The 24603-nt window shown below is 35.1% G+C and overlaps 2 protein-coding genes and 1 pseudogene across 4 annotated transcripts in view; 2 read left to right on the top strand and 1 right to left on the bottom strand.

Moving 5' to 3' along the window:
• Positions 1-15085: 15085 nt before the first annotated feature.
• Positions 15086-16499, bottom strand: LOC127795675 (uncharacterized). Of its 3 annotated transcripts, none has more exons than XM_052327496.1 (2): positions 15920-16499; positions 15086-15124 (listed from the first exon to the last, which is right to left on the bottom strand). In XM_052327496.1, the coding sequence occupies exons 1-2, from the start codon at positions 16385-16387 to the stop codon at positions 15101-15103; spliced, it is 492 nt and encodes a 163-aa protein (XP_052183456.1). In that variant the 5' UTR covers positions 16388-16499; the 3' UTR covers positions 15086-15100. The 3 variants fall into 3 exon arrangements, with proteins under 3 accessions (XP_052183456.1, XP_052183455.1, XP_052183454.1); XM_052327495.1 differs by lacking the exon at positions 15086-15124 and adding an exon at positions 15444-15798; XM_052327494.1 differs by lacking the exon at positions 15086-15124 and having other exon boundaries at positions 15444-16499.
• An 831-nt stretch (positions 16500-17330) lies between these two features.
• LOC127794582 (protein MANNAN SYNTHESIS-RELATED 2-like) lies at positions 17331-24155 on the top strand (annotated as a pseudogene).
• LOC127794670 (choline monooxygenase, chloroplastic-like) overlaps positions 23637-24603 on the top strand; it is an 11184-nt gene continuing 10217 nt past the window's right edge. The window contains exons 1-2 of the mRNA XM_052325917.1: positions 23637-23647; positions 23743-23833. Of these exons, the coding sequence (XP_052181877.1) occupies positions 23637-23647; positions 23743-23833 (102 nt within the window). The remainder of the gene's footprint in view (positions 23648-23742; positions 23834-24603) is intronic.

Genomic DNA, 24603 nt, shown 5'->3' with positions numbered 1-24603 from the left:
GTTATAATAGTTTCTGATTTTATGAAATTGACACACTAATTTTGTAGAAAATATAGTTTGTTAAACAATCATCAGAGAAGATCACAAAAGTGTGTTTGCATGTTATTACCATAAAAAAGGACCTTACGAGAAGATCTATAAGAGACCCTAAAGGCACTCCTAGAAACTTTGATCCTCCTGAAAAAGAGATGTATTATCTTTTTAGTTGGAGCCTTCAAAGAGGGTTTCTTGATGACGCTTTATTCGAGAGGGTCTCCTAAAGCCCATTTCCACACGAAACTTTCCTTTTCTTGGTTCCTATGTCCTTTTTTTGGTGGGCCTATCTTTTGGGCTTGGCCTTCTTGGGCCTTGTAATTAATGGGCTTGTGCACATGCACCTCATTGCAAGGCTGTTGTTGATGAGAAACTAGTTCCATGGTATCCCTTTTAGCTTCGCGAAGTGTTGACCCCGTAAGAATATAGTTGCTGTTGGATAGGGATTTCTAATAGCACAACCAATGTGACAAGAAGACGTTCAACTTCCAACAGAGCCTTTTAAATCTTTGCACGAAAGAAAAGTCTCTAGAGGTAACCCTCTGGTCGAGAGGGACTGCTCTCTTTTAAGTCGAAGAGGGGAAACAACTCTTTTTTAAACCTATTGAGGATCCTCCTAAGAATGGTGTTCTATCAGAGTCCTCCAATTCTTCTTATGTTGATGCCTTCACTTCCGACAATGAGAGTAAGGAAAAGAGGAGCAAGGGACAGGCGGAGGTTCAATCACACACCTCCACGTCTTTATAGGAGCAAGCTTCTCTTGAGGGTATTTCCCTTTCCATCTTCGATTTTCTTTATTTCTGAGATGATCTAATTTTTTTGTCTTTTATGATTTTTCTATTTGCAGAGTGGGTCACATCGAGTAAACTATGTGCAAGAGAAGGGAAGCTAATGAGGCAAGGACGCGCAAAGCTGCTTAAGCTGTTAAGGCAAACAAACAACCTCATCCATCTTAGGAGACATCTGCCCCAAATACTCGAGTTAAGGCAACTAAGGGTCTTACACCTCCTCCTACTTCTCAACCTCGAATAAGTTAAACCCCTCATGCTACTCAAGTAGTGGAGATCATGGGAGGCTCCCTTGCTCCTGTTGCACCAAGAACTAGCCAAGCCCCTTTGGTTGGGCAGTACCATTGACATTCCAACAAAGACAAGGGCAAGGGAGTCATGGCTTCTGACCCTCCTCCCCAGTCAAGTTGCCTTTAATGAGCTTCCCCACCAGGGAAGAGCAGAATGCAATCTCCCTTATTTTCCCCATCAAAAGGATCATATAAGACGTTAATGATGACAAGTCATCTATGCTCTCCCCCTATTCTTCCTAATGTTAGGCCTCCCAACTTTCATTCCATCCAGCTTATTAAAGGTTGAAGAGTGAAGAATGACCATTTCCTGGTTTATCTTGGAGTTATTTACACTGACTCGTTAATGATCCGAGCATTGGTGCCTACTCAATATATTCCATTGATTTGCCTAGGGACAAGTAGAAAATTTTTGGGAACTTTCCTTTCGTGATGGATGAACCCAAGCGAGAGCTCATCAAGGGTAAAAATTTTTTCATTTGATGTTTGGCAAGTATTCTTTTTTCTTATATGCTTCTTTCTTATTTCATTCAAAGTGTTCAAAGAATGGTGGCGGCGAATGCTCAAGGCTGAGCATTCTATTAACCCAAGGAGAGCTTGAGGGTTGGAGGAGAGAGGAGGAAAAGTGGGATCAGGAGGCACAACTCTACAAGTCTCTCCAGTATTCGTATCAGAAACTGAGATAGGTCATGAAGGACTGAAGGCGAAGTATGCCTATGTCAAAGATCGGCTCTCAAAGGCTGCCACTAATCATGCTACTAGAGTTAGCACCTTACAAGAAAAGATCAAAGATCTCAAGAGATCCGTTAAAGAATTCAAGAGGGCTAACAAGGACCTCCAGAAGACTTGTGTTGCTCTTCCTCAAGAGAGGGATCAACAAGTAGAGGAGTTGGTCTCCTACCGCACTCATGAGCTCTAACTCTATAGTAGGACATCAAGAGCATGGAGAAGTAATTGGCGAAGGATCACATGTCGTGTTGTGAGGCAGTTTAGGAATACAGGCTGTCCCAAGATTGCTTTAATAAAAAGTTACTGTATGCCAATGATTTCATCAAGATCGATTTTTATCTAGCACACTATTTCCTTGAGTGAAAGAAGTAGGGGCAATCCTTTGATGAACTGGTCTTTACTCTAGATGCTGAGATGTTTAAGGCTCCAAATTGGCGCTTGTACAATCTCGATCCTGAGAGCCCAAACATTTATCTCAACTTGTCTGGTGGATGACTAGAGATTCTCATGGGACCTTGGAAGTTGTACTCAAGTGACAAGGATCTGAGATGACTGACACTCTTGATGGCTTAGACAATGTCGAAGCTTTATAGAATTCAGCTCAAGACACCATCCAAATTGCTGAGTTGACTGAAGATCCTACCACCAATGCCACTGTTGTTTATCCTTCTTCAACCATTGTTCCTTTTTCTACTACTCCTACTTCTCCTTATATCGATATATCTTCCAGCCCCTGCGAGAGGTAGAATAGGTTCTATGCACTTTTCGTTTTTACAACTTAAGTAATTTTCATTTAACAATGAATAAAAAATCAATAACTGAAAAATGCTATGAGTCTAATAACTTGTATAAATAATCCAATCACTGGTTAGTTATTCGCCAGGTGCTAAGAATCGCTTGTAGCATCAAAGTACCTTTCAAATTTTGAACTTTTTATTTTACTTGTTCGTGTCAACCATAATTGTTCAAGTTTTTTTTTTTTTACCTTATTGTACTTGCACTTTTCTCATGAGGGGTGTCTTTTGCTCCCTATTACTTTGAGAGAATTCATTTTGCTCAAGGAATTCATATCTAGATAACTGTGTGCATCCACAGTGAGTCATCAATTTTTATAACCCCTTGGTTCAATAAAAACTCGAGTTTTGTGGCTTGTTGTATGTCTTAATAGTTCTTCATGCTTTTTGTTGAGACTAAGTTGAACCCTAGGCCGTGTTAAACTTGATCAAGGTTTAACTCTTGGCTTATATTTACCATGTTCACACTTGATCCTGCAGTTGTGGCATTTTTCTACACTAGTTCTAGACTTTCCCTTCAGAACACTAGTTTACATAGCAGATTATATGTCATAGTAGCCTTTGAACTTTTTGAGATGGTAGAACCTAGGCCATTTTTGCTCGTTCTTTAGCTTTTAGGTACTAGGCTGACGTGTTCTACCAGCTTGAAAAACAAATATCACAAAGAAAATAGAGAGCAATAGGGGTAAAAAAATTTGTATTAAGCAAAACATCAATTACATTATACATTCAATGGGAAATACAATTTTAAATAGTGTGTATTCTAAGTGTTGCCTATCTTACTTCTCTAAAGCGTCTGCAGTATACAGGTATTTGGCCCAATCATCTTCTAGATTTTATATAGACTTTACTAATAATTGGCTCGGATCTTACCTTCTTCTCGAAGTGCGTTGGTTACAGTCAACTTTTATAGCACGAGATCTCCATCTTCCAATGGTTTGCTTTTCACTCTTGAGCTATAGTAGTTTATCACATTTCTTTGATGGGCAATCAATCTGATGCATGCCTGGTCTCTTCATTCTTTTAACAAGTCCAAGTTCTCTCTTAAAGCTTCAGAGTTATTTTCTTCATTGAATTTATTCAACTACGGAGACCCAACCTCAACTTCCACCTGTATTAGTGCTTCTGTACCATAGACCAAGTTGAATGGAGTCTCACCAATTGATACTCTACTGGTTATTTTGTATGTTAACAAGATGCTTGGTAACTTATCCACCCGAGCTCCCTTTGTTTTTGTTAGAATCCTATCTCATACAAAGCAAACACAACTTACAAAATACAGAAATTTAAAAGATATTGAAAGAACAAAATTCAACACACTTTTCTTCCAATTTTTCATTTACAAAGGCTGCTATATATAACAGCTGATTGACAAGATTTACTTAACACAACAACTAAAGCATTTCTTTACTTAGACAACATTTCTAGATTTAAGGACATACACATATTTATTAGATTTCTTCACCACAATTTCTAGAATTGGACTGTAAAAGATCATATTAGAAAAATCTCACACATTCTAACACTCCTCGAGATTTTTCTTAGAGATTCCAATCTTAGCTATCAACTCTTGAAACATGGACCTTCATAATCTGATTTGCAATGAACCATCTTCACAAAATAATTCTTCTTAGCTTCTTTGATGGGACTATTCTTCACATAAATTTGCTTTGCTTTTCCATACTGAACATGATGATTAGTAACTGAAATAGCAAAATTTTCACCATTTAAAGGTTGAGAAACTCCAACTTGATTCAATCTCACATTTGATGAACTCTCCTTGGACGAAATTATTTGATTAGCTCTTGAAGGAACAATTAGCTTCTCAACCTTAACTTTCGACACATTTTCATCACAAAACTAATGGCATGGAACTTGGTTTACTCTTCTTAAACTCCTCCTTAATTGATTTACTCCAAACATATGATTTTGGACTCTTAACATCTGAAATAAGATCGCAAATGGCTACATTACAATGCTCAATTTTCTTTCCAACATCTGTGGAATCAGTTTTCTCCAACCTTTTCTTTTCCTCTGCAGTTCTGTCTTGATCAGCTACTATATCACTTTCAGTACAAAATACATTAGATTTCAAATTCAAGACAAAGCTATTGTTTTCCATTCGTGCTTTTGCAATCTTGCAACCATGTGAATCAAATATAATGCAAAGATTTCTTTGAAATACCACAGAATTACCCTTATTTATCAATTGTGCAACACTAAGAAGATTTTTCTGAAGCTTTGGTGTAAACAAAACATCTTAAATAAGCTTCATACCTTTCTCTGTTTGGAGTGCAATTGAACCTTTTCCTTCAACTTGTACAACCTCTCCATTTCCCATTGACTTTGGTTTTGATTGATCCATCCAAGAACTTAAAGAAACTTGCATCTTTGGTCATATGGTTGTTGCAACCATTGTCAACATTCCAAATATATTTTTCTGGTGAGTCACAAACTTGAGGTGCAAAAAATAGATATTCTTCAGCTTGTGCTTGTTCATCAATGAAATTAGCTTGTTGAATAGGTTGCTAGACAGGTTGCTGTGGAATTTGATTTTGTTTTGCTTTGCAAAATCTTTCTATATGACCTTGCTTCTTACAAAAATTGCATCGAACATTTTTCCAGCATCTATCTTTAGCATGATTTGTCTTTCCACAAGTTCCACAAGGCGAAAATTTTCTTTTCCCATAACCGTCTCTGTTTTCGTCTTGCCCTTCCTTTATTCTTAGTGGAGCTTTTCCCTTATGCTTTGCTTGGAGAGCTTGGAAGGCTCATTCGGTAACATCTTCAGACCTCATTGAGACTCTTTGCTCTTGTACATGTAGCTTAAAGATAAGTTCTGCAACAGCAAGAGTCGTCAAGTCACACGATTCTTCAATAGCTAAAATCTTGTACTCAAACTTATCAAGAAGGCTTATCATGACCTTTTCCACCACCTTTTGATCTGAAATAGACTCACCATAGAGTCTAATTTGATTAACTATTTCCATAAGTTTAGCAGCATATATAATCTTTAACACCTTCAGATTCCTTCATCTTAAAGACTTCAAACTCTCTCTTAAGAGTCAAAAGCCTAACTACCTTAACCCTGTCACTACCCTCAAATTCTTCTTTCAATTTGTCCCAAGAGTCCTTTTCTGTTTCATAGGCCATTATCCTTGCAAAAATAATTTCTGATACCACAGAATGAAGGCATGCAAGTGCCTTGGGACTTTTGGTAACCACTCCTCATGCTTCTTGATTTCATTCAAGGTAGCATTTTCTCTCAAATGCGGAACACGTGTTGCTCCTTGCTCTACTACATCCCATAGGTTGAGAGCTTTCAAGTAGGTCTTCATTTTAATAGCACACATTTGATAATTTTCACACCAAAAAAAAAACTGGAGGACCAGCTGCAAATAAGCTTCCTGATGTCATAACAAATAACTTTCAAATTTTTGATTTAGTGAAAGGATGACTGACTTGTTTTCTCTCAAACACACAATGTTTAATCCCCATAAACAAATAAAAAAAACAAGAGATTATACCCACAACCCTTAAGAAAACAACTCTGATACTATGTTAAAATCCTATCTCACACAGCAAACACAACTTACAAAAGACAAAAATTTAAAAGATATTGAGTGAACAAAATTCAACACACTTTTCTCCTAATTTTTCATTTACAAAGACTGCTATATATAGCAGCCGATTGACAAAATCTACCTAACACAATAACTAGAGCATTTCTTTACTTAGACAACATTCCTAGATTTAAGGATATTTAGACAACATTCCTATATTTAAGGACATACACACATTCACTAGATTTCTTCACCAAAATTTCTGAAATTGGACTGCAAAAGATCATATCAGAAAAATCTCACACATTCTAATAGTTTTATCTAATTGATTTTTCAATCCATGCAAGATGATTCTGTTGTTGACTTCTACTTACCCATTAGGCTGAAGGTAAGCCACTGAACTTATTCCCATCTACATCTCTAAGCCTTACAAAATTCCCTAAAGGCATCACAATAATTGCTTCCCATAATCTATGGAAAGGACCTTAAGAAGGTTAAATCAACATATGATGTCCTTCCATACTATTGACTCCGTATTCTTCTTAGTGATGATGGCTAATGACTCTGTTTCCACCCACTTGGTGAAATAATCTGTTGCAACTAGGAGAAATTTTTGCTACCCCATTGCTTGTGAAAATGGACCTAGGATGTCCAACCCTCATTATGCAAATAAGGTTGGCTGGAAAATGTTCTAAACAGTGGAGATGGGGGCAGATAAAATAAGGGCATGTCTCTAACACTTGTCAGATCTCTACACATTTTCAAAGGCATCTTGGTTGATTGTAGGCCAATAAAATCCTACTCTGAGCACCTTCGATGCTAGTTCTCGTGAATTCAAGTGTTCTCCACATATTTCTTCATGTACTCTACAAATACATACTCTGCTTCTTATGGACCCTTGTTTTTGAGTAGCGATTAGGTGAAGGCTCTTTTATATAATACCCTGTCGATGAGCATGAATTAGGCTCCTCAGACCTTCATTCATTTTACCTCTGCTGGATCAATAGAGATTTTTCTTAACACTAGATACTTCTGAATTGAGGTTTTACAATCTTTAGCAATGTCAATGCTGAGCACTTCCTTTTCCTTGATACTTAGCCATTGAAAGACCTCTACCTGCATTATCCTTCCTACTGTCTCTTTTAATAAGTTTAATTTAGATAAAGCGTCAATATGACTGTTCAATGACATGTTAATTTACAACAACTGAAAGTTTTTAAAAAATTGTGCTAATGCTTGTAACTTTTTAAGTATTGAGCCATCACTAGCTTCCTAGCCTCATATTGGCCCTAATATTATTGCGAGTCAATGTGGATCATTAGATTTTCTACCTGTAGCTTCCTCTTCCAAGTTCATTCCTACAATCAAGACCTCATACTCTATTACGTTGTTTGAACTTGGAAACGCAAAATGCAGAGAATATTCGAGCGTATCCCCTTCTAGGGACACCAACACTACACCAACTCAGCTAGACAAACAACTCCATTAAGGCTCTCTTACTTTTTTAGGCTATTTCTCATGCATTCGCTTGACTATAAAGTTGGCAAAGGCTTGACCCTTGATTGCTTGTGGCTAAAAATGGAGGTTGTATCCACCTAACTCTGTGGCCCATTCGGTGAATCATCCTAAAAATATTGGCTTTTGTAATATTTGCAGGAGAGACTGATCTATTTGAATAATAATAGAATAAGCATAAAAATAAAGTCTCAATTTTCTAGATGGCACAACCAGTGTCAATGCGACCTTTTGATATAAGGATAGTAAGTTTCTACCCTTTGTAACACTTTGCTGATATAGTACATAGATCAATCCACTTGGTTATTCTTTCTTAGCAGTACTGCATAACTGTTCTATTGCTCACTTCTAAGTACAAAAATAACAACTCCTCAGTTTCCAACCTCGGCAATGGCGAGACTTCCTTTAAATACTCTTTCAATGCCTCAAAAGTCTTTGGTGCAACTAAGAAACTAGAAATTACCTAACTCCTAAATTCATCTTTAAATTTGACCTCAAATTCAATTGGAGATGAAATATTTTTAAATTTGACCTCAAATTCAATTGGGGATAGAATATTAACTCCAACCTTGTCTTCACTGGCTTTATTTCTTAAATCATCTACTTAAATTATATTAAATCAACTTTAAATCTATCCCAAACCATTCAAAACTTTATCAGAACATGTGACTAACTCAAAATAATATTAAAATATAAACAATTTGCAACCTCTAATCAAGATATTTATAATTAAGATTAAAATGTTCAAAAATAATATTATAAAATTTGAATTTAAAATCAAATTAATATTTATTATATATGTTGATCATTTATAAACTTAATAACATATTCATGATTTAAGATATAAATAATAACCTACAATATGAATACATGTAGATTTCGATTCGAGTTTGAAGGGAGAATAGTAATAATATCCCCCACCCCAAGAATACCTTTTGCACTTGGAATTTTCCTTGAACCCCAGCATAAACTTAAATTGATTAAAAAAATCCACTTTAACTAAGATGAGATTGGAGAGAAACCCACAAGTAGTATAAATTATCATCCCTACAAACTGAACACCGATCGGCAACAGAAACGTCACCCACTCAAATCAACCGATTGCGTCTGCCATTTCTGTATTTTCTAATTAGAAGGAAAAAAATAATTTTAAAGAGTTAATGTCAGCCCATACGCTCAGTACTCAGTTTAGTTCTGTGGTTTGAATATTGAAAATAGAGGACAATACAGTAAATTATAAATATTTATAATGATTTGTATTCTTAATATTGCTTATTAAAGAACTGACTACTGCCTTTGGGTAATTTGTACAATAAATATTTACTCTGACCAAATTGTTAAAATTGACATTTTAAGTAAAATTGAAAGAAAATTCATAAAATTGAATTATAAATTCGTAAAATTTTAAATATAATTTTTAATATATATAAATATATATTCAAAATGATATAATTTTATAAAAATTAAATTAATATTACTAAATAACATATTATAATTTACAACTATATTCCTTATAAATAAAATACATAAGTACCTATTTTAAAATAAATTCTTCTATTAATTTTAAAAATAATAAATAATATAAAATTTTTAAATATTAAATTCATCTTTTACCATCATTCATTCATAATTAAAATTTTAAATATTAATTTATATATAATATAAATTTTCATAAAACGAGTTTACAAGTTCACAAATTAAGTTTACCAAATTTACAACATTAAATCACGAATCACAAATCAAATTCTATAAAAATTTGAATTTATCAACAAATCAACTCATTTAAAAATAATCCATATAACTTATAAACTTATACCATTTGATTCATGAATTTAACAACAATGCTCTAATTTAGTTTCATCCTAAATTTGAGGAGTTATTATTGCCGTATGGGCATTTTTCTTTTTAGAGTGGGAAGACGCTCGTTGATGAATTATTAAACATATTATAGTGTTGTTGGGTGATAGATTTTAACTTTATATTACTTTTTTGAAATATGAGTTTTAATTATTATCCACGTGTTTGTTTAATAAAAATAAAAATAAATCTCAGTCCGATTCACCATTGGTGGCTCTCCCATTCGCCCTTTTCTACTTGAATTAGCCCTGTCCAGGTTCAAAACATTGATAAATTTTTTGAAGTCTCAAATAATTAAATAAAAAAAAAAAAAACACCTGAAGCCTGAAGCTCATTGATAAATTAAATAAAAAAAAAAAAAAAGAAAACACCTGAAGTCTCAAATAATATCCAGCCAGCACTTAGTAGTTATCCTCTAATTCAACGTGACTAAAGCCTGACGCTCAAGAGCTCTAGACTGGGCCACAATCACAAATTTCTCACAGCATATACCACACACACACATAGGTGCATTCAATTAATTGACTCAAAAACATTAATAGATGTAATACAGTAAGTGAATTTGAGTAAAAATCAACAAGCACAGAATCTTAATATATGTGTTTCATAATAAAGGGGGGCAAAAGTTGAAGCAGCAATCGAGTTCTTATCACCCGGAAGTGCAGAGCAGATTGGCAATTCAATATGCTGTGATCCATTTAAGCGTTGAAAGATATAATCAACATATATATAAACAGGCATAACTGGATGATTCACATCCCAGCACCAAAATAAATTAAAGAAAATCTCAACTATCTCACTAGTGTCTATGAACACACAAATTCAAATCTATGCAGCTCGTCTCACCCAAGTCCGCTGGCCAAAGATAATATCTAACAGCCAGACATGGTACACCATCACAGGCAGAAAATAGCCAACGATCAAATTTTAAATGGTATGTAAACCAATGAATATGATCAAGGTTTTTGCAATCACACAACTGGTTGTAAGCAGTAAAATACCAAAGCTGGATAAATATTGGGGCTGAGAGAGGTAATATGCTTGGGTTTTGCGTATTCAGATCTCAAGCCAATTGCAACTGCTCCAATGAACTCCCCATCTATCATCAAAGATAATATCCACCACCTCCCAGCATGTACAAGTTCAGATCATGCAAGAAACACTAAAACCCGAGCTTGACCAAATAGGTAGATTTTGCCTATCTAGGTACTCCAGAGAAATGTTAACATCCACATCCATCAAACAAGCACCCAACTAAGAGCAACTCCTGCAGACCTACTCTAAACCATGCTTCAGCTGGCAAAGCAATAGATTGCAAACAAGCTTTCAACACTACTAATGAAAAATACTAAATGCTAAGAACCCCTTTCACAGGGCGGTCATTTTTAGATTTCTATTCTTTATTTCCAATATTTTCAAAATGAAAACAAAAACTATGTGTTGCTTGTTTTCATTTTTAAAATTTTTCATAACTTCCCAAAAACTCCGCACATGGATTCCTATCTAGAGCTGGTCCCAAACCTAGATAGAGGAGAAAGATAGCATTAAGCAACCAACAATCATTGTGAAACTCATTGGATCAAACATGAATTATGGACAAATGATAAATTGTTGGGCCATAAATAACCCTCTCATAATGCCATGCTCCGCCATTCATATGTAGTGAAAAATAAGCTAGAGTCGCTACATCAACGCCTGGATGTAATGTTAACCTCTAACACATTCTCATGGATGGATGCAAGTAATGATTGGATCATGAAGTATTGAGACACAAAAAGTCCATGAAAGTGGCGAATGATTAAGAAAAAAAATAATAATAATTCTATGCCTCCGAGAAACGAGATGGGTTGAATAGGAAGACCAAAATATTTATTTAAGAGAATCAGAATATAAACTTAAGCACTTGGAAAAGGGATTGGGCAAAGAATGGAATGGGGATTATCGTGGAAAAGACTTTAAAGGAGAGAATAGTGGTTGTGAAGAGAATAAGAGGTGTGATTATTGCAGATAAAGTTACTCTAGAAGAAGAAACTATGAATATCATTTGAACATATGCACCATAAGTTGGGTTAGGCAAGAAGATGAAGGCAAAATTTTGAGAAGATTTAAAGGGATTGGAACACAAAACACTGAGATGAGAGAAAATAACTATAGGAGGTGACTTAAATGACTATCTAGATAGAGAAGGGAATGAGTATAGAGATATACATGGAGGTTATGGATTTGGGGAAAGAAATATTGAGGGTAAAGCTATTTTTGACAAATGAGCTCATCACAGCCAACTATGGTTTAAAAAACGGAATGGAGTAAAGGAAAAGCATCTTAGTAACTCTTAAGAAGATATGAATTATATGTCTTGTAGACGTACATCTCCAAATGAAAAGATCAGTTCAGATGTCTTGAATCAATCCAAAAAGATGGAGAAATTAATGGAGATGTTGCCCATAAAATTAAGGCAAGATGATTAAAATGGAAAAGTGCATCTAATGTTTTATGTGATAGGAAGATTTTGATAACACTAAAAGAAAATTTTGATAAGGTTGCTATAAGACCAACTTTGTTTTAAAACACTAGATAACAATAAAGTACCAACATGTGCAAATATGACAAAGATGATGATGTTAAGATTGATGTGTACAATCATATATAAAAATGGCTGGTGAACTAGAATTTCATGTAGTTAACCCTACATGATAAGATAAAGGCTTGTTATATTGTTTCAATAGCAGTAATGTTAATTACCTTTAGTTAGGAATCCAACCCATAAATGGCTTACAATGTAATTCAAATTCATGCTATTGATAATACTGAATAAAGAATTTGACAGAGATGGTGATGTTAAGATGGATGTATAAGGTCATGGATAAAAATAACTAGCAAACTATAATTCATGTAGTTGACCCCACATGGTAAGATGAAGGCTTGTTTTATATTATTGTAATTGCAGTTACGTTAAACTATCTTTTAGTTAGGAATCCAGCCTATAAATAGGCTTACAATGTAATTAGAAATTCAAGCTACTAATGATATTGAATAAAGAACTTCTTCTTCTTCCTCTTCTTTTGATGTTTCCTCACTTAAAAATTTTAACTTTAAATTCTTAGAGTAAGTTTGACGATTAAATTTTGTGATTTGTTTCTCTTTATTTTTGTTGTTTACAAAACTGAAAATTCGAGAACCTTTTTCAATATGAAATCTCCTTATTGCTCCATATGTCTCAGATATTACAAATCTTGTCTATCCCCCCTCCTGAAACTATAACAAAAAAATCCCAGTCATACTTTATGCATTGCAAGACAAATAGACAACAAGGATGAAATGATAATATGAAAGTTAGGGTTCAACAAATCCTAAAATATTGAATTAGAATAATAAAACGGCCTACAAAGTATCTTAAAAGGACTATTTATACTAGGGTTACAACAATCATAAATCTCAACCATTAATCACAAGGGGAACCTTCTAATCTTAGCCAACCATCAATATTAAAAAAGTCTCAAGCTAGCTACATGATTAAATTAAATTAATAATACAAGAAAAATAAACCAAAGAATATCCTCTTGCATCAATACTACTCTACACCTTTTTACATGCCTAATTCATTTTGGGGTAAATTGCACTTAAACCCCCTGCAGTTAAGGCCATTTGTGATGAGACCCCCTATGGTTTAAAAATGTATTTGAAAACCTCTGTGGTTTCATTTTTGGGATTCAATTTCACACGTCTTCAAATTTTTCAAACAAAAGTTTCAGATTTCAAATAAGTCCTTAAGTTGGATTTCTCATTTCTCAAAGAAAAGTTCAGGGCCTGTTTAGTTGTAGAGAACATTTTCTAATTCTTCAACTCCAATTTTACAACTAAATATGCCCTAACATTTTATGTTTCAAAAACCAAAAACCAATAGTCATTTCCAAAAAATTTAGAAAATATCTTTTTGATATCTTCCAACTCATAGTATAAAGTTAAAAAAAAAATAGAAAATCAAGTTTTCTGTTTTCTAACTAGAGCAATAGAAAATTAGAAAAATATTTTCTATAACTAAACAAGCCCTTAGGTTTGTTATTTCAAAGAAAAGTTTCAGATTTCTCAAAGGAAGCAAGTCATCACCTCTGTGATTTGATTATTTAGGCAGAAGACTTGAGTGAAGCAGAATGGAGTTGAGGTGAGTGTTACTGATTTGGCCTCAGCAGTCAGTGTTGCTCTGCTTCCTGGCATGGCATGGCTAGGATTCAATTGAAGATATAGAAGGGGGAGGGGGTCACTAGTGGTTGAGATCTAAAACCAGAGGGTTTAGCACATATGCATTTAGGAATTGAAGTAGAAGATTCTGTTCAAAATCTGCGAGGAAGGAAGGGTTTGGCACGCATTTTGTTTGCTGCCCATTGTTGTGAGCATCCAAGTTCTTTAGGAAAAAATTAAATAAACCAACAAATAGTGTTTAGATCTCCGTTTGGGCATCCAAGCTCTACCATACAAAGTCAGAGAGACAGATAGAAGTTAGAGAGAAAATAAAGAAAATCCCAACAATGGTTATAGGTGAATTGTTTTCCCGAAAAAACATTGTTTAGATCTCCTTTTTCCTTTTGGGCATCCAAAGTCCCCCCCGGGGGGGGGGGGGGGGGGGGGGGGGGGGGGGAGGGGGGGAGAGAGAGAATAAAGAAAATTCAAACTCAACAATGGTTACAAGCGAACCTTTTCCAGACTATTTGGATCTCCTTTTGGGCATCCAAGTTCTTCCACACAGGTCATAGAGGGAGAGAGGCGAAGCTATATAGAGAGAAAGTAAAGAAAACCCAAACTCCACAATGGTTTGTGGTTTTGCAGATTCAACAAAATTAGATTTCCCATTTTTTCTTCTCATCAATAGAATCATCAAAATAAATTTTATCGATCTAATAAATTTTTTGTATATAGAGTTGAAAAGAGAGATTGTTGAACCCTTTAACAGTGTTAGTAATGGAAGAGGTCTCTATGAAAAAATTGAAACCGCAAGGATCTTCAAAGACATTTTTAAACCATATGGGGTCTTATTGCCAATGACCCAAACCATAGAGGGTTTGAGTGCAATTTAGCCTCAATTTTGCTGGTCACACTAATTATCTTTGTCTCTTCAACTTGTTCCAATGTCATGGTTCTATTACCACATGCTAAGAATATTACAGAAGAGAGGGAATTCATTATGCTCTATGGATATGAGAATTCTGATTCCAAACTAGAAGCATCAACTAATATAAGTAGCTGTCATATCAAAGACCAAGATTTAGAATATGTTGCCAAATAAGTCCAACAGGTACTTTAATTAGAAAGTTCAAGTAGTACAGATTGAAAAGAGGGTTAGATCTTTTGGTTAACCCATATACATATATCTCATCAAACAGAATCCAAGTATCATCACTTACTCCCTCAACTTTATCCCATCTTGAGATAACTACAAGGAGCAGCCTTGACTCTATCACCTATTTTACCATTGTGCTAGAAAATCTTCTTCAATAGGCAAGGTCTTCATCAGTCCATATATTAGGGATGTTTCATCATGTTCCATCCCTTCTACCAACCTACATAAAATAACTCATCCTATTATTCCAACAACCAAAACATACTTTCAGTATTCTCCCTCTATTTACACCAAAGTCTAATACATCATGACTTGTTCTTTGACTTTAACTAGTCTCACTTATCTTTTCTATATCCCAGCTAATTACTTAAAACAATCAAATAATTATGTATGGCATAAACAAAACAACAACAGATATTCCTTTTACAAGAGAAAAAAAAACAAAATAAAACAAATAGAATATACAGGAAAATTGCAGGTCACAAGTAACTAAAAGGTTTTAAAATACATGACGAGCTCGCAAACTTGAAGCAGTCGAATTCACTTGGGAATTTACCTATAACTTTATTTCTATAGGAAAAACAAGGTCAAGAGTTCTGTTTCAATTTCTTTCCTCGCGTACTCAACAATCAAAGACAGAGTAATGAACATGGAATTTGTAAATACAATGATGATATTAAACTTGAATTTAACAATAACCCACTAATAACTAGGCATGCAAACTCGAGCAAATTATCATCCGCAGAATTCACGAATTCGAGGTTTAACCATCCGACTGAGAAGAACCCAATAAAATTAAAATCCAAAATCTAGTCAAGCGACACCACAAATCAACAATAAAAAAACAAAAAGCTTGATAAAGTCCGGAAAAGGGTAAACCCATAAGAGCACCGACTGCAAAATTGACAGACAAGGAGTATCAGCGAAGATAAGCAGGGATCTTAATGCGAAGGAAGAGAATACTCATGACATAAGAGGTAACAACGGAGGCGATGCCGGCGGAGGCGAAGGAGACCTTAACGCTGTGAGCGCGGTGGCGATCGAGAGCGAGATCCAAGAGGACGATGCCGAGGCCGCCGAGAAGGAACATGAAGCCAGAAGAGAGACCCTCGATGATGTACTGGCCGTTGACGCGGCCGGGGAGGAAAACGATGGGCTTGACGGAGCCGGTAAGGCGGTCCTGGGTGGAGCCGATGCCGGGGGGCTCCACGATGACGTCGTAGACGATGCCGGAGACGACCATGAAGTAGGTGAGAAGGATTAGGGCGTAGACGGTCATGGCGGAGGGCAGAGTGATGGAAGGGAACTTGAGGCGGAGACGGGGCACGCGTAGAAAGCTGTAGGGCAAGAAGCTCAGGATGTGGAAGATGGGGTCCATGGAAGACGAGGAAAAAGACAGTGTGTTGCTGCCGGAGTTGCCGTGATCTGCCCCCGTTGATGACAACGAGGAGGAAGAGGACATAGTTTCGGGTTTGGGAGCCATCTTTGGTCTGGTCTGGTTTCCGATTCGATCGATCGACCACTCTTTCTCGCTCTCTCTACACTGCAACTAGGTTAAGGTTAGAGGTTGTTCTTCCCCACCCCCGCCCGGCATTTCTCGCCTCCATCTACATTTATTTATTTTTTATTATTATCTTTTTAAGTAATATTTATTAATCAAAATATAAACTAAAAAAATTGAGATATATACATTATATTTATTAAATTTTTATTGATTCTTAAAAAAAATTAAGTAACTTCTTATTTAAATTTTTTTAAATAAATTTATTTTAATCGTTACAGATAAAAAAAATGATATATGTATTCTACAATGCATTCTAAAAAATTTAATAAATAATTTAATAAAAATTTTAAAATACTTTACAAGTTTATCTGGATCATTTTATCTATTAGTTTGAAAAATATTTTAATTTTATTTTATCTATTTTAACAAAACCTATGTTAATAAAATAATAGACTTCGATTATGTAAATAAATCATATTAGACTTACGAACACAACATCCCACACTCACTATACTTACCTAATATTTCGCTGATATTATCTTTTCAGGATAATCACCAAATCAAACTCATATTATATTTAAGTTTTATTTTATATTACATCTATCACTTAGTTTACATCAAATTTATTTATTTTTAATTAGTTCAATTTGTTCGTCTTAGGTAATTTTATTTTGGTACTATTGATATTAAATTATATCTTCGAAAATTATTATTGTAAACATGTAGTTATGGACCCAAATCCACTATAAATTTGAGCTCGCCATTTAAAATCTTTATATTCAAATAGAAGTTACATGACCAAATGCAATGGACTTGTTTAATTGCATGAAGTGATGGACATCTAGATGGCACACAGGCAACACACACACACGTACATACAGACACAAAATGGTGGATGATCGAAAAATAGTGTTTAAGGGAAATGCCATTTGGACACTGCTAAGTGTAATTGATGACCATTAGTGTTTTGTGTCTGTAGTGATAACGATAGATATAAATGGGAGGAAAAATCACAATTTTTTTTCTCACATTCATATTTGGTCTAAGTGGCACCGCTTAGGCGTGAAAAAGCATTCAAGATTGATGAATGCTAATATTCTATCACCAGGAAAATGCCAAATTTGTGGCGTAAGCCGACGTGAATTTTCTTACAAAAGTTGCCATGGCTATCTCTGATTTTTTTTATGAAACGGCGGGCACATACAAGAGGCGAGACAGATCGAGTCGAACTGTCTTCTCTTGTCATAGCCTCTCCTTAATAGAGCTTCATTTGTCTTTCTTTCTTTGCTTTTTCGATTCATTGCGGTGCGATATAGTGCATTCTTCAAAAATTAAAAAGAGAGGCAAAGATCATAATTCTTTGCTAGAAGAAGATCAAGGGCCATGGACCTGAGGCAAGTGGTAGCATCTTTACTAACATTTTCGATGTTTATGATGCTAGGAAACATGATCAAGCGAGACCATTTTGATTCTGTTGAGGTAGGTTTATCATTGTCTTTGATTTTTTTTTTTTTTTCGTGATAACTCTTTAACACTTGTAAATATATACTTAAAATCTCATTTTTTGTGTGTGTTGATTTTACCTTTTAAATTAAATAAGCATTATGAAAATGAATTGCAATGTGATCGAAGAATACAATTTAGATTTATGGTAGATTCTAATAAAACAAAATAAGATAGATTATACAAATAGGTTTTTATCATTTGATCTCATAAAATGGTAGAAAAAAATCTATATAAATGAATGAAGATGAACAAACTATTGAAATCAAAAGATGAGAAAATACTTCTCCCATATATAAACTTATGTTCTAGATCAGAAGAAAAAATAAATATAATTTTATCTTATTAGTTTAAGATTTTATTTTAAGATAGGATTTTTTTTTTATATAATTCAAATCAAGAAAAGTTGGATGTTTTTCATAAATAAGATTATTTTTTTCATCTTTACCATATCATTTGCCGTGAAAATATTATTATTGGCCTTGGCTCCATGTTTTGAGATCTTTCAGTTCTCTCAAACTAATTCTTTTATGGAAAGTAATTTAAAACGTGTCAAAACCCACAACCAAGAAGACCCTATAAATGTCACCCCAGAACCAGATTCTACAATTCTAGTTTTCTGATCAAGATCCCGTCCAAGCCCTTCTCGGCTGTCTGTGTGTATGAAGAGATTGATGATATAAATACACACACACACACAAATATGTCTAGTTGACGGCAGAGGCAATTTTGTTACTGGTAACACCGTGGTACTGAATGTAGTTCATCTCATTTTTCGAGCGTCAGCATTCATACGTTTGAATGAATTATGCTTTTGTTCATTAGCAGTTGTCTTGTGATTGTTGTTTTTTCCCCCTTTTGATTTTCTGTAGAAACTGAAAGAGAAAGTCACCACTTTTTCTTTCACAAGAATTACCTGACAGTTTAATTTCTCGCGTTGGATGAGGTGAAGATTCCAGCAACATCTAATCTTCAGTACGAAGCCATCAAGGTGTCAAAACAGAGGGTGCTTACAAATCCTGCTGTAACCAAAGGGTCCTCCATTGGAGATGGACAAGCACTGAAACCCTGCTGGAAGAAGCCATTACCAAGTAAATTCGTTGTGTTTTGTTATTTTTTGGGGGATGAGATATATGATATATCAGTTGTCTTATGTGTAACTAACTATAGATTAACCAAATGGGCTACCCTTGTTTTACAAAAAATTCATGTTCCACTCACAGGAGATACAAAGCAGTCCAATGGCTTTATCACATTCTCCTTGACTCATGGCCCTGAATATCATATGTTGCAGGTATATGTTGCACCATTTCACTTTCCCCCTATTTTACTTTCTTTATATGTAAATTCCTGTAATTTTGTTTTTTTGTCAAAATAATTAAAGATCAATCTTATAATTGAATCTAATCATGTATCCGAACTTGATTGTTATCAATTCTGTTGGGAAATTAGCTATGCTGGTGGAACCTCTGCTTAGCCATTTGTTGTTCGAGTTTGTACCATTGTATTTTTTTTGGAGGTGAAGAATTTTCTCACAATCTTGCAAGTGCTTCTCTTCTGTTCTTGAAAAACTACCTTTTTAACAAATATAGGGGCGCAAGTGTAAGTTTAGGGGTTGTGGATGTAATTGTCCCAAATGTTAATTCCAGTTGTTCATGTTTCTCAGTTTCTAGAATGGTCTTTTAGGAGTTAATTGGGACAACTTGGGAAAAGCTATCACACCAGGTCATTTTTTGAAGTCCCATTTTACCACTCCTGACTGAATGTAAATACAAATTTTGAGCAGCAGACTTTGTCATGGTAACATATGAAATTAAGAATGTGCAACTTAATTTGTCAAGATGCGTTTTCTTTTTACCCCCTTCTTGAGCACTACCTTGGTTAGGTACTATGCTATAAAGGGTGGTTATTTGTGAATAATCAAGGATGTGTGAGAATCCAACAATTCTTGACTAAAAGGGAAACAGTCTTGTATAAGTTCTTGCTTGAATGCTCTTGGAATATAGATTCTTTTTATCAACCTCAATGAAGTCAAATAACTTGGTTCGATGAAGACAAGTAAATCTCCTACTATGGGTAAACTAGGTGGAGGCTTAAATGATTTTGGTAGGAATTCATTGAATTTTTCAGTGTTTCCTGGTTTTTCTCTTGCCTTAAAGATGTATGTATAGTTATATGATTGATGAAGTCCCCTCCTTTCTTTATGTAAACAACATTGGTTTCTGACAGGTTGCTGATGCAGTTAAGGTAGCAACATACCTTGGAGCAACACTTGTGCTTCCTGGCATAAGGGGAACCAAAGGAGAGAAGAGGTTAGTCTGCAATATTTACAATGGCAACTTGCTTCCTGCATTGTTTATGGTGCACTAGGGACCTTCATAGAAGATTTTAAAACCTTCTAGATATATTGCTAAAATCAGTCAAAGCTTTGACTGAGAAAGTACACCCCTCACTCCCAAAATAAATAAAATAAAATGTGCTGGTTCAGTTGGTTTTCATGTTTCTTCAGTTAGAAGGTTATGTTCTAGATGGAGAGATCAAAAATCTTATTCATCAGGAAGATAATTAAAGTTAGCACTTGAAATTTCATAAAGCTATCAAAATATCAAGGTTGCAGTATATTCCAATCTGCATTTCATTGCTTTGGCTCTTGCTCTCTGAGTTACACCAAGAATCTATTTTAGGAAACTTCATTTACTTCCTAGACAGCTCCTGCATGGATTCATTGACCAACCAATACGAGTTATCTTTCCAAGGAAGGCTCAGTTATTCCAGAGTCATTTACAGTTTCCATTTTCTTTGTTTTATTAATTTAAAATGCATTAACAATATATTGTTTTTTGTACCAGGAAAATGATGAGGCTTTTTTTGCCTCCATTAGATTTACTTCTTTAATTTAGCTCTTTTTCTGTAAGAAAGCATTTTTGTTGTAAAAATTCTTATCTACAGAACAGAAGATGGGAAAAGAAAAATTGTGCAAAGATTTCAAGAATATAGTGTATTGCCATCTTTCTTAAAGTTCTATTTGTCCCCACCAATCAAATCCTGGTGGATACTAGGAAATTCAATCACCATGGAACAGGAATATTAGGTCTGAAACATTATTATTATTATTTTTTCATTAGACATGATTTAAGATGGTTTGGTCATATGAGAAGAAAACTGATAGATCCCCTCAGAAGGGTGGATGGAATGGAAGAAGCTTTGGGCAAAAAAAGAGGAGAAGACCAAGAATAACTTGGTAGGAAACTCTTGGACATGACATACATTATAATTACCTTACAGAAGATATGACCATAGATAGAGATAATTAACGAACTAGACTCACCAACCACACTTAGTGGGATTAAGGTTTGAAATGTTGTTGCAGGTATGGTTTTCTTCAACAAAAATTATTAAGTGTGGATCTAGTAGAGAAAGATGCATATTGACAACCTGGCTTGTGCACTGTGGCCTTGTATAAATCTGTGTTTATTTGAACAGACAATTTCAGCAAGGGTTTTGTTTGTTTCCATCACTCAAATCCCAATGCACGAAACTGGAATGCATGAACAACCCTAGGTTACTAGGAAATAAGTGACTATTATGCAATAAGATTATTAGGACTTAGATATGGTTTTCTTCAATAAACAGCATAAACTCAAGTCTAATAAAGGCAGTGCTTGGTGACTATCTGACTTATGCAACCTGGCCTTATATAGATCTTTTCTTGTTAAATATTTAGGGCAATTAACTGCCAATTCATTTGACTTTTAAAGTTTGGCATTTTTTTCCTTTAAACTAGTTGATTTGAACTTGACATAATTGTCCAAATGTACCCCTGAAAACAAAAGAAACTTTTGATCATGTACAAGAAGTATAATATTGACATTTTTTTAATTACTTATATGTGTTTGTAAAAAGTATTTCATTACCTTACTTCATGTTGAAAATGTATAACATTACATAATGTTAAAAAATTACTGTTTAATTTTGTCTCAACCATGCAATCTTTGACTAAAGAAAAAGAAAATAAGTCATCCTTTAGGATTTTCATTGAAATCTCTGGCAGGGTTACAGGGGATCTGTTTGTGATGAGTACTTGACTGCTGCAATTTTTTGACAAGTAGGGATTGATGTTATATGCAACATGATAAATAAATGCAGAACTTGCTTGTCAGCATTGAGAGAATAAAGGAAGCACCTTAACTTGGTTTTAACTCTCTTCAGGAACTTCGAAGAAATTTATGATGCCAAAAAGTTTGTTGAAAGCCTGGGTGGAATAATCAGAATAGTAAAGGATCAACCTGCTAAAGTACTGGTCAGGAAGCTCAGCACTGTCAGGGTCCCTAATGGGGTTACCGAAGGCTATGTTGCTTTGAATGTTGAACCATTATTCAAAACGAAAGGAATGTTGAAGCTTGAAACTAACTTCCATCCCTTACCTACAATAAAAGAAGAAGAAGTTGAGCGCTTGGACTCATTCTCGTGCTTGGCAATGTTCGGAACTCTTGAGTTGCAACCAGGGCTGCAGGAAGTGATTGACTTAATGATTTTCAAGTTAAGAGCCTTGAGCCAAAAACAGGGCAGTTTATTGCAGTGGACTTGAAGGTTGAGAATTTGGAAAGCAAGGAATGTCAAGAAAGTGAACCTACTGGAAGAAATTGGTGTTACAATGCACAGGAGATTGGTGGGTTTCTAAAGAAGGTCGTTTTCAAAGAGACACCACAATCTATGTGACTCAGTCTGGGTGGCATACTGCTCTTGATCCATTGAGGCTTATCTACCCAAAAACTTATACGAAGGTAAGCTCCTCTGCTTTTTTCATTAACAGTCTACTTAATCCTTGAATTCATAGTGTGTAGGTCATGCTTGGCAGGTACCATCAGATAGATCCTGTGTTTTCTGTTTGGCATCTTTTTGGTAGGTTGCACAGTGAAGATGTGATTACCATCTTAATGAAAACAATCTAAAGTGGATCGAAGTCATTTCTAAGTTCCTTTTCTTTTCTGACTAGCTTGGAACTGGAGAGGCAGAATGGAATTTCTAGTTATTGGAATAGCATCTAAACTCTAAACAGCACCTTGTAAAATCTCCTGGGAGTTACTTGGACAAATATTATTAAGATAAAATGGCTGCTTGCTACCAGTAAGTTGGACCAACATCAAATCGTTCCCCTTAATTTTCTTGTCTACAAGTATCAAAAAGTTTGGAGTTCTTTTAGTTGGCCCTTGATCGAACTGTCACATATAACATTTGTAGCCCATGTCATCTTGCTTCCCAACTGTTACTGTCGCTGCTTATTGCGTGTTTGCGAACATGTGACAGGATGAACTAATGGCAGCAGACAAGAAGGCAAGCTTCCTGAAGTTAGAGGGCTCAGAATTTGCAAGGTCATCGACTTTTACATGTGTTCCCAAAGTGATGTCTTTGTTCCTGCCATGTCTGGCCTATTCTACAAAAATGTTGTGGGGAGGAGAATCGCATCTGGCAAGACACAGGTTCTGGTTCCTACCAAAGCCGTTTCTTCATCATCTGCTGCTGCCTATATTTCCCCTTACATCTCTAGGAAGAGCCATTTTGCTTATTCATGCTTCTGCCAACCCTCACCTATGAAAAGAAAGCTTCAAAGCTCCATTCCTGAAAACAAGAACTTGTCTCTGCTTCAACCCCCATTGCTCCAACAGCATGCCCCTTCAGTTGTGCTCCCATCCAACTAGCCATATCTGGGTCTTCCAGTACAGAGATGTCCAAAAGGTAATATACATATCAACCCTGCCGAAATCGTTTTGTTTTTTTTATTTTTTTTCAGTTTCTTAACTTGCACTCTGGTATGTCGTTGATTGTAGCAGCTGGTTTGTCTATATGAATGCGATACCCTTCCTCGCGTGCGGTGGTGTCTTGTCACGTCTCCTGTTAAGTCCCTTTGGAATGGATCGATCAGTAGCTGCCAAAAGTAAACCAGTCAATGTGGCTCTCTGTACCTGTTTTTGTTGTTAGTTATGAATTATCAAAACATTTCCTGCTGTGTAGTAGTTAGTAGTCTGTGAACTAGAATCGAGTTTGTATTAGCGGCGCAGGAAAGAAAGACTGGTTTAATTCGCTGCTATCCAGCGACTTGTTGCAATCACATATTTTGGTTGTTTGCTTTAGGGAGAGTCCATGAATATATTCTCATGGGAAAAGATCGAGGCACCCAGTGTAAATGTATGCCATGTATCACTGGGACGACTAAACACAATAAAATGGTAAGGTTATCTGTTTGTGATCGAAACATCATAAATTATTGTGAAAATATATCTTTAAAATAAGATAGGATTGCGTATAAAAATGATTATATTCATTTTTAATGGAATAAATTACTTTTTGTTATCGTCACAATAATTATTTATTTACTTTTTGTGTGAGATAATAGTTATTAGCTTGTGACAATGGAACTTCCTAATCCAACTTTAATTAATGTCTTCTTGTTTCTTAATATAACCCAAGGATAAAAATGATATTTCACCCCCCATAAACATTACCTAGTTAATTCTCTCCTCTTTGGATAAAATTTAATTTTCTTACATAAATGTAATTGTACACTCATAATTCTAAGTATTTTTATTTCTGTCCGCAAAGATATGTAATCAATTGAGTAGGTAGTTATTAGCCATCTTCTGAAGCACTTGGTTGAGTGGCAGGGTTATTTATGATTAGGTGCGTGCATCATT

Source organism: Diospyros lotus, chromosome 2, assembly GCF_014633365.1.
Source record: "Diospyros lotus cultivar Yz01 chromosome 2, ASM1463336v1, whole genome shotgun sequence".
NCBI classification, from domain to species: domain Eukaryota; kingdom Viridiplantae; phylum Streptophyta; class Magnoliopsida; order Ericales; family Ebenaceae; genus Diospyros; species Diospyros lotus.
The sequence above is the reverse complement of the archived record's forward strand: the minus strand, read 5'-3'. Positions and strand labels throughout refer to the sequence as shown.

Excerpts from the sequence above, each read along its gene's own strand:
- LOC127795675 (XM_052327494.1), bottom strand. The coding sequence starts at position 16,387 with ATGGCTCCCAAACCCGAAACTATGTCCTCTTCCTCCTCGTTGTCATCA.